The 10,241-nt window shown below is 34.9% G+C and overlaps 1 protein-coding gene across 3 annotated transcripts in view; it reads left to right on the plus strand.

The window, feature by feature from the left end:
• SLX4IP (SLX4 interacting protein) overlaps positions 1-10,241 on the plus strand; it is a 189,559-nt gene that overhangs the window by 11,680 nt on the left and 167,638 nt on the right. For 2 of the 3 annotated variants that reach the window (XM_023537415.1, XM_023537412.1), the window contains exons 2-3: positions 5,375-5,508; positions 7,874-7,933. In XM_023537415.1, the coding sequence (XP_023393183.1) occupies positions 7,907-7,933 (27 nt within the window). In that variant the 5' untranslated portion in view covers positions 5,375-5,508; positions 7,874-7,906. The remainder of the gene's footprint in view (positions 1-5,374; positions 5,509-7,873; positions 7,934-10,241) is intronic. The other variant, XM_011370243.2, reaches the window with a different exon arrangement.

Raw genomic sequence — 10,241 nt, forward strand, 5'->3', positions numbered from 1 at the left:
TTTTTATTTTTTTCTTCCTCTATTAAAATGATCATGTGCTTTTTTCTACTTCAATTTTTTAATGTGGTGATTTTTCTAGTGTTAAACCAACCTTGCACTCTCTGGATAAGACTCACTTGGTTCTGGTGTATTTTTTTATATATTGCTAGATTCAGATTGCATCTATTTGTATAGGATTCTTACCTCTATGTTCATGTATAGAATTGGCTATGATTTTTTTCCTTTTGATACTGCCCTTGTCTGGTTTGCTATCAGAATTTTATAAAAATGAGTTAGGAAATAGATTTTTCTCTTATTCTCCCCTCTGCAAGAATTTATATACTGGCATTATTTGTTTCTTGAACTGCTTTTGGATTTTGGGTCGTAGAGGTTTAAAATGGAGAAAACCTTAGAGGCCAAGCTTAACAGCATTTTTTACTAAGGCAAAATATTAAATGCTGAGGCCCAAATCCAGAAGGTACTTTCTAAGGTACCATGACTCAGTGATTTCATCCTTACAGAAACCCTAATCCTGAAGTAAAGCTAACAGCCATTTTATTTTCTGAGACAGAGGGCTTAAAGCCTTCACTCTGAAGTCCATGCGAATCCATGTTAGAGAGGCTTGAAAAACATCCCATTAACCTGATAAACTTGATCCCTTAGGTTTCTAGGCCCATCTGATTAAGCTGAAGAACTGAGAGAGGACAGGGAGCCACACGAGATAGACACTCTCACAGCAACCTAACAGGCTCCACTGTGGAGCAGCACTGTGTAGGAACCAGAAGCCCAGAGGGTTATTAATATGTCTCCTGCTCAGTGTGGTGATACATGATCATTGTCATCTGGACTATCAAAGAAATATCTAGTATGTGATATTTTTATGAAAGTCATTAAAGGGTCAATATATTTTTAGAAAATTTTCCTAAAAACAGCAAAAGTAAATAGTTTAATGCATAAATGAGTCAGCTTCTATGATCTGGAACATTTCTTCATCCAACAGACATTTCTCGAGCATCCTGTAGTATTCAGCTCTTGCTCTGAGGGCTGTTCCCCTTTGAGAACCTGTTCCTTCGATGATGGGTTAAGTGTGATTTTACCATATTTACGGCTTAGCAAATTGCTTTTGTTCATTGTTCATTTCAGATTTCAGTTCACCCTTTAGTTCATTTCCAGCACCTGTGCCTAATGCTGTACTGTAATAAAGGAAATATGCCTTTTTTATCTAAAATGACTTTAGCAAATATGCAGGCTCAAGGTCTGTGGCTGTTCAGATATGGTATAGGCCTTATATTGGTACACTTTATTTATTTATTGTCTGTAAAGCAGTGTGTCATGTCACATAGAATAATGATAAATTAAATTAATTCAACCTACATTTTCTTTAGCTACAGAGTTCTTTACTTCCTTCCCTCCTTCCCCTCTCTTCCTTTCTTTCTCTCCCTTTGTTTAGCAGAAGAGAACCACTACTCATGTAGCTTTTCTTGAAGTCATACTCTGTGTTGTTTACTTGTGCCTTGACAGAGGACTGAGGGAGAGAGGGAGGGAGGGCACATCTAATTTGACAGCCCAGTTAGCAATCGACCTTGGCATTCTGCAGGTGACAGATGGTGCTAGTTTGCCCTCAGTGAGCCGACAAGACTCTTCTCTCGCCCTTGGTCCTCAGCTGTGAGACCCTGGCCTATTCCCCCAAGTTCTCATGAGGGGAATGGATGGCAGGGCTGGGAATAAATGGTTTGTAGGGTCTCTTTTGGTCCTAAAATTATGACATTTTGAAGCTCCAAACATTGTGGAAACAAATGAAAATATTATGTACATTGAGAGGTGGAATGCCACATGGTATTTAACAACGGATTAAAAATATGCAAAATGTATTATACTATTCCTTTTTCTCATGCATTTTATTTAACATTAGCAGACCATATTACTTTATGTAAAAATATATGCATTTCAGTCCTAGATTCCTATAGTTTACATTTTTGAAATTGGGCTTTGATGATACTTTTTAAAGAATCCAGCCCTTAAAAAGTAAATGCAGCTGCTCTTTACCAATAAAAATAAAAAGAAATAAAAAGATTATTTTTAAAAAGAAGCTGCTAAAGCATTATTGTACGTCGAAAATGTAACCACTGTAATATGGCTCATAATCTATCCAACAGCAGATACGGTCTGAAAGCCTTGCCACAGCCTTCCATGTGGTCCATCTGTTCTTTGGAAAAGGAAGGGCATACGGGAAAACCAGTGCATAATTAAAAGATAATTAGATCACACATGCTTCAGCTTTGGTTGGGCACTTCCTGACAAAATTCCTCCTCCTTTTCTTTGTTTAGCTGAACCACTTGAGTATCCTGAGTAGCCTCCAAGTGAAAGACTCCCTAAATTCTTGGCAGAAGTTTTTCAAGCCCAATTTAATATATTGAAGGGGACTGATTTTATGTTTACCAGGCTCAAATAATATAATTTTAAGGCTACGTCTTAAGTTTTTAGGACAATCTTTATAAATTATTTTCAAACACATGTTCCTGACTTTCTAGGAACTTATTTTTTTCATTGACATCTGTGTCTACATGGGCTTGCTAAGAGACGAACATAATTAAATTATTTTTAAATCACATGCATTACATTGTTAAGAGACTAGAAATGAATGATTAAAATGATTTAGGGTTCAGATAAAGATACTTTTGTCCATTTAAAAAATTAGGATCAAATGTTACCAGATTTTTAAAAATTACTAAATTCGTCAGATTTTTAAAAAATCTTCATTGACTAGGTAATAGTAATCGTTAACATTCATTGAGGGCCTAGTGTTTATAAATTATTATATTGGGGGTTTTAATATGTTACTTTACTTAGTTCTTTCAATAATTTTGATTTAGGTATTATAATCCCTATTCTATAAATGAGTAATCTGCGACACAGAAATAAGTGCTTTTCTTATAATAAAACCAAATACTCTCAAACTGCACTGTCCATTATGGTAGCCACTGACCACAAGTGTCTGTTGAGAACTAGACATGTGTCCAGTCCAAATCGAGATACACTGGAAATAAAAAATGCCCACCTAGTTTCAAAGACTTAGCCGAAACACTAAGAATGTATATATTTTTATATTGATTACATGCTAGAATTATAATATGTTGGATTTATTGGATTAAATTAAATATATTATTAAAATTAATTTCACCTGTTTCTCTTTACCTTTATATTAAATGCAGCTACTATAAAATTTACAATTTTATCTATGACTTGCATTGTATTTCCATTGGACAGCACTGCTCCAGTAGTGTCTGTGCACATAATTTAAACAGGCAGATAGTTCCATGCATAAGGCTTGTGAAGTGTGGCATTCTTTCCTCTATATTTGCTCTTGCTCTTTAAGTTGGAGCAGTGTTTGGCATTTAAGAAGTGGTTCCATATCACTAAATTACTTGCTGTATTTCTGCTTTATTATTGTTTTTGTAGTTATTGTTTTTTTAAATTGGTTTTAGACTTTGCTTCTGAAACATTCCATTAACAGTAAAGAGAACTTTTGCTCGCTTTAACCCCTGTGCCCTACCATATACATACACATATACACACACTTCCCCATCCTTGTAATATTGTTGTAAATATGATTTTGAGTCAAGAGTCAATGTTTGTTATCATGATTCTAAATGCTAGTTGTAACTGAGTTGTGTATGAAGTACTCTTTACTTTTTACTTTCAGCATAGCTTTTGTTTATCATGGAATCAGTAATTGCCTTGTTATTATTTAGTTGCTTAGCTTTTCATGCACTTGTCCTAATTCAATGTCATATTCTTGACCAGGTGTCTAAAATTCATCTGCATACGTGTAGATACTTAAGATGCATCTCCTGGAGTTTTGCAACCTGCTCTAGGCTGCACTGATGGTTTTCTCCTGGTCAAGCCCAGGATCTCATGTAGGGATTTCCTCTACCCTTTGTGTGTCTCGGCCTTCCTGTTTCCTGTACCTTCCTCTTTTCTGGTTAATTTCCTCATTTTGGTGAAGCACATCTTTAGTACTTTCCTGAGAAAGGGTGCCTGAGTCTTAAATTTTTTAAGACCTTGCATGTCTAAAAATGTACCCCCCTCACCCATGTTTAAATGCAGTTGGAGGTTAGAAACATTTTTCTTCAGAAATTCAAAGATATTTCTTCATTGCCTTTTAGTCTCCAGAGTTGCTTAGCGCAATCTGGAGCCAAATAGTCTCTCACCCCCTCCTTCACTCCCTCTGCCCCACCCCACCCACACACATTTTTTAAAGATTCTTTTTGTCATCAATGTCTAAAATATTACTGTGATATATGCCCCAGTATGAATCTTCTTCCATCTTAATTTTCATGTGTTGGTCCTCCTATACTGGTTCTTTAATTTATTCTTTCTTATTTTTTGTTGACGTTTCTGAGTGACTTATTGAACTTGATCTTTCAGCCCTTCTCTTAAATTTTTATATTTCAGCTATCATAGTTTTACTTTGTTGTTTTCCAAAAGTTCCTCTTTTCTTTTTAGTTATTTCATGGATGCAATATCTGCTATCTTCTTGATATTACTGAAGTTTTCTTTAAAAAATGTTTCCTTCTCTCTGCATAGTCTCAGTTTCAGCCAGTGGTTTTTTTCTGTTTTGCTTTCTTTCATGGTAGAATCTTTCCTTAAATGGCAGGTAATTCCTGGTTGTTTACTTTTATTTGACAGTGGATCGTTAAAAAGTTGGAAATCAGTTCTACACACAGATGTAGGGCTTGTGGATGTGAGCTTCACTTCAGAGCCATCTCTCTAGGCTGTTTTTCTTGGTGAACCTCTGATGTCAGTACTTTTAGACCTTGACTTTTAGGTTAGTCCAGTTCCCCCAGTAGGATGATTTCAGTCTCCTATTTGGAGAGGCTAGGCTATTCAGAGTTCTCCAGAGAAACAGAACCAATAGGATACACACACATTTACACACATGTATGTGCATATATATACATACATATGTATATGCGTGTGTCTATACATATTTATTCTAGGAATTGGCTTATGTGATTATGGAGGCTGAGAAGTCTCATGATCTGCTCTTTGGGAGAATGAGGGAAGCCAGTGTGTAGTTAAGTCTGAGTCCAAAGGCCCAAGAACCAGCACCACCCCTTCCTTTATCTTCTTGTTCTGTTGAGTCCTCAGTGGATTTAGTGATGTCCACCCACATTAGGGAGGGCCATCTACTTTACTCAGTTTACCAGTTCAAATACTGATCTCTTCCTTGAAACGCCCTCACTGACACAGCCAGAAATAATGTTTAATTAGTAATCTGAGAATCCCTTAGCCCAGACAAGTTGACACCTAAAGTCAACCATCACAAGGGGCATGCAGGCTGGAGAATGTATTGGTAAGTTTGTAAATATTTCCTTAATTTCTCTTTTTTCAGTAGGATACCCTCCACCTTATGCTGTGTTTGGTGTTTTCCAGACCAGAGATCCTCTATCTTACCTTCTCCAGAAAATAATTCTCCAGGCTTCTATAGGATGGGAGAAAGCAGTTGCCTGGCTCAGCACAGTAAAGGGGAGTAGAAGTACTTGTTTCTTTTATTGCCAAATAATATTCCATTGTGTTTATATACCACATTTTGTTTATTCATCAGCTGATGGACATTTGGGTTGTTTCTGTTTTTTGGCTATTATGAATAATGCTGCTACGAACATTCCTATATAAATTTTTGTGTGGGCGTATGTTTTTATTTTTCTTTGGTCCATACTGAAGAGTGGAAATGTTTAACTTTTTGAAGAACTGCCATACTGTTTTTCCAGAGTGGTTACAACATTTTACATTCCTGCCAGCCATATATGAGAGTTCTATCTTTGCCAGCACTTGTTTTTGTTTTTTTTTGATTTTAGCCATCCTAGTTGGTATGAAGTGATATATCATTGTGGTTTTGATTTGTATTGATGATTTATGATGTTGAGCACATCTTCATGTGCTTATTAGCCATTCGTATATCTTCTTTAGAGAAATATCTATTCAAGTCCTCTTCCCATTTTTAAATTGGGTTATTTGTCTTTTTATTGTTCAGTTGTAAGAATTCTTTATATATTTTGGATATGAGTCCCATATCAAATATATGATATGCAGATATTTTGTCTCATTCTATGGGTTATCTTTTCACTTTCTCGATAGTGTCCTTTGAAGCATGAAAGTTTTTAATTTTGATTGAATCTGATTTACTAATTTTTTCTTTTGTTACTTATGCCTTTGGTATCATATCTAAGAAACTACTGCCTAAGGCAAAATTACAAAAATTTACACTTATTTTTCTTCTAAGAGTTTTATAGTTTTAGCCCTCACATTTAGATCTTTTATCATTTTTGAGTTAATTTTTATATGACGTAGTAGTCTAACTTTATTCTTTTGCATGTGGGTATTCAGTTGTTCCAGCACCATTTGTTGAAAAGACTATTTCCCCATTAAATTGTCATGGCATGTTTTTTAAAAATCAGTTGACCATAACTACTCTCAATTTTAGTCTTTTGATTTGTGTGTCTCTCCTTATGCTAGTACTATACTATCTTGATTGCTGTGGCTTTGTTGTAAGTTTTCAAATGGGGAAGTATGAATCCTCCAACTTTCTTCTTTTTGGAGATTTACTATTCGAGATCGCTTGCATTTTCATATCAATTTTAGGATAAGTTTTTCATTTTCTTTTTTTTAAATAAGCTTTTCATTTTCTATAAAGAAGTCTACTGGGATTTTGATATTGTATTGAATCTGTAGATCCATTTGGGGAATATTCAGTCTTCCAATTCATGAACATGGGATGTCTATCTATTTACCTGTCTTTAATTTCTTTCAATAATATTTCATGGTTTTTGATGTACAAATTTTGTTCTTCCTTAAATTTTTTTCTAAGTATTCTTTTTGATACTATTATAAATGGAATTGTTTTCTTAAATTAATTTCAGGATTATTTATTGCTGGTATATAGAAATATAGTTGATTTTTTAATATTGATGTTGTATCTTGCAACCTTGCCGGACTTGTTTATTCTATAGTTTATTTATTTTTTATTCTTTAGGATTTTCTATGTAGAAGAGCATGCCATGTGTTAATATATATAGTTTTACCTCTTCTTTCCCAATCTGGATGCCTTTTATTTCTTTTTCTTGCCTAATTGCCCTGGCTAGAACCTCTAATACCACGTTGAATAGAAATGGCAAGTGAAGATCTCTCTGTCTTTTCCTCATCTTAGGGGAGAAAGCATTGAGTCTTTCACCCATTAACTATGGTTTCAGCTGTGGTTTTTTTCATAGATGCTTTTCATCAAGTTGAGGATGTTTATTCCTAGTGCGTTGGATTTTTTTTTTTTAATCAAAGATGGACTTTTTAATTTTTTTAAAATTCGAGATGATCATTTTTTTTGTTTCAATCTTAATATAGTGTATTATACTGATTAATTTTCAGATGTTAAACCAACCTTATACTCCGGGGATAAATCCAACTTGGTCATGGCGTATAATTTTTTAAATATATTGCTAGATTTGGTTAGTAGTATTTCGTTGAGTTTTGTGTGTTTATTCATAATGTATATTGGTGTATAGTTCTCTTGTGATGTCTGTTTGGTATTGCTATCAGGATAATACTGGCCTCTTAAAATGTTTGAGAAGTTCTTCTTATGCTTCTGTTTTTCTAAAGAGTTTGCAAAGAATTGGTATTGATTCTTCATTAAACATTTGGTAAAATACATCTGGGCCCATGCTTTGTGAGAAGTTTCAAAATTACTAATTCAATGTATTTTTGTTAAGACCAGTTATAAGTGAACATTCATCTTACAAATACCTATTGATATTTTATTATTCAGTCAACCTTTCTCATATAATATTCAGATAGAGAGTTTGGGTACCTACTTATAATTTTCTTATTTCTTCCATTAAAGGTCTGTAATTACTCTGGACTCAGTAAGCAAGCCATGGCATCAAAGAAATTTGCTGTTAAAGTAAGTAACGCTTAATACCCTTCTTTAACTCATTTCCCGTTTGCCCCAATAATACTTGCTGGTGGCACTTGCGGCTACAGTGTTTACCCCGAGATAACTCCTGGATTGCAGTCCTCACCTTACCCCCAACGTTTGCCATGAAATATCTCACTTTTATTATTATTTTCGCATCGCTGTAGTATATCGATAGTCTTTGGAAACAAATGACATCATTCTATTTATAGCATTCTGATTATGGTATTTCCAGTTACAAAATACAGTAATTCTCGATCACTGAAAATGTAAAATACTAGAAAATGTAGCATTCCTATGTGTGATGTTAAATTAACTCTGGCAGCAAGCTGCACTTTTTTTTTTTCTAAATGGGGAAAGGATTAAAATGATTAATCACTTTCTAATATAACTGAGTTCTATGTTAATTGAAAATAGAAGCTCTGAACTTCTCTAAATTTGGTACTCAACTGAAAACTTTAGGCAATTGAAAATTTGCATGTTAAGAATGAGATGGGGAGAAAATTAATAGTTCATATAAGAGTTATGGCAGTTTCTTGCTTCAGGTCTTTTGTAAGATGCCTTTTGGTCATAACTTGGTCCTGAATTTTAAAAATTATCATTCACATGGCATTTCCATGACATCGTTTTTGATTCCAACAAAGCAGATAAAAATAAATAGGCATCAATTGTTGCACCTGCTGAAGGCCAGGAGAGAGTTCTTCTGCCTGGCTGACTTCTTGCTTTCTTCTTACAAGTGACTCTTTATCCCTTGATGGTTGGGACCGGGACTCTCTCAGGTGTGGAGATGTGAGAAGATCATGTATGAGGGAGGGAGACTGGAAGAATTGATAGTGAGTGCAAGGTTTAGGAGATGCTTTCATATATGTTGGCTGTTCTTTAGAACATTTTCTCTATGCTAATGTTATATTAAGTATAAATTCAAAACACCAAAATTGACAACTTATTTAACCAGATCAGATATTACTTAATATTGTAGTTATGTCTTTTTAGCATGCCATTGCTTATTTAGATTTACAACATATTTATAAATTTGATTGCTTACAAGTATTTTTATATCTATATGTTCTGTAGTATTTCTTTCTGTGAGAGAATAAGTTGTGAACTTTCACTATTTGCCTAAATGTATTTTGGTCTTACTTTAGGAAGATGTTTGTTTTAGAATTCTAGGTTGAGCATTATTTTTCCTCAGTACTTTAGAGGTTTGGTTTATTGTCTTCTGGAATATGTTAATGCAACTAAGAAATATTTAATTATCAGTTGATGCTTAAAAACCTTCAAATTTAATGGCTTAAAACATGTTTTTCTTTCTCATGATTCTGTAGGTTGTATCAGTTGGGTGGTTTTTCATTTTGATATTGGCTGGGGCTGCAGTTGTCTGGGGAATCAATTTAGCTAGAACATCAAAGATAACTGCTCACATGGTCAATTGATACTGGCTGTGGTTTAAATCACACCTGGGACTGTTAATTGTTGCCCTTCAGGTTCTCATTTATGTGGCTACTCTGTGTAGCTTGGGCTTTTCCTAACATGGCGGCTGAGGTTTGAGGTCTAGTGTCCTAGAGCAAGAGTCACAAGAAGAATTCTACTTTGTCAGTCCTCTGAAGGCATCCAAAGTCTCAGATGCCACTTCTGCTGCATTCCATTGGTCAGAGCATTCTAAGGGCCAGCCCCAGGGAAGCTGCAGTTCTTGATAGGAGAAGCGGCTTGTGCTTACAGAAAAGGGAAGAATTGTCAGGGTGCATCAATGGAGACTAGTTACCGGAGAAGTCTGCTGTCAGCTGCGTTGTGATTCCTTTCTTGGTTATCTGTCTTTTCTCTCTAGTTGTTCTTAAGATTTTATTTGTGTGATGTTCTGCAATTTCACAATTAAATCTCAAGATATAGATTTGTATTTACTTATCTGACTTGGGATAATATACATCTTCATTTGGAAGATTCAAGTCTTTCATCAATTTTGGAAGATCTCCATCGTTTTCAGGTACTGCTCTTTATTCTTTTCCCTGTATAATCTCAATTTTAGCCATGTAGAAATTGGAACTCTTATATCAGAATTGGAACTCTTATATCAAAGTTTCATATAATAGTTTCTTATGTGCTGGAGTGCGATGATATTAGTTTGTCCAAAACTGAGCCCTTGCAGGCTGTCTGCTCATAAAAGGACTGGGCCTCTTGCAAAGCTCCACCAAAACTGGGTGTGGCCTAGAGGGCAGACAATTTTGGTAAACCACAAAGCTTGGACATTAGCTCCTAATTATGCTATAGATGGGTCTGTTGACTTCCAGGTCACACACAA

Source organism: Pteropus vampyrus, unplaced genomic scaffold, assembly GCF_000151845.1.
Source record: "Pteropus vampyrus isolate Shadow unplaced genomic scaffold, Pvam_2.0 Scaffold7, whole genome shotgun sequence".
NCBI classification, from domain to species: Eukaryota; Metazoa; Chordata; class Mammalia; order Chiroptera; family Pteropodidae; genus Pteropus; species Pteropus vampyrus.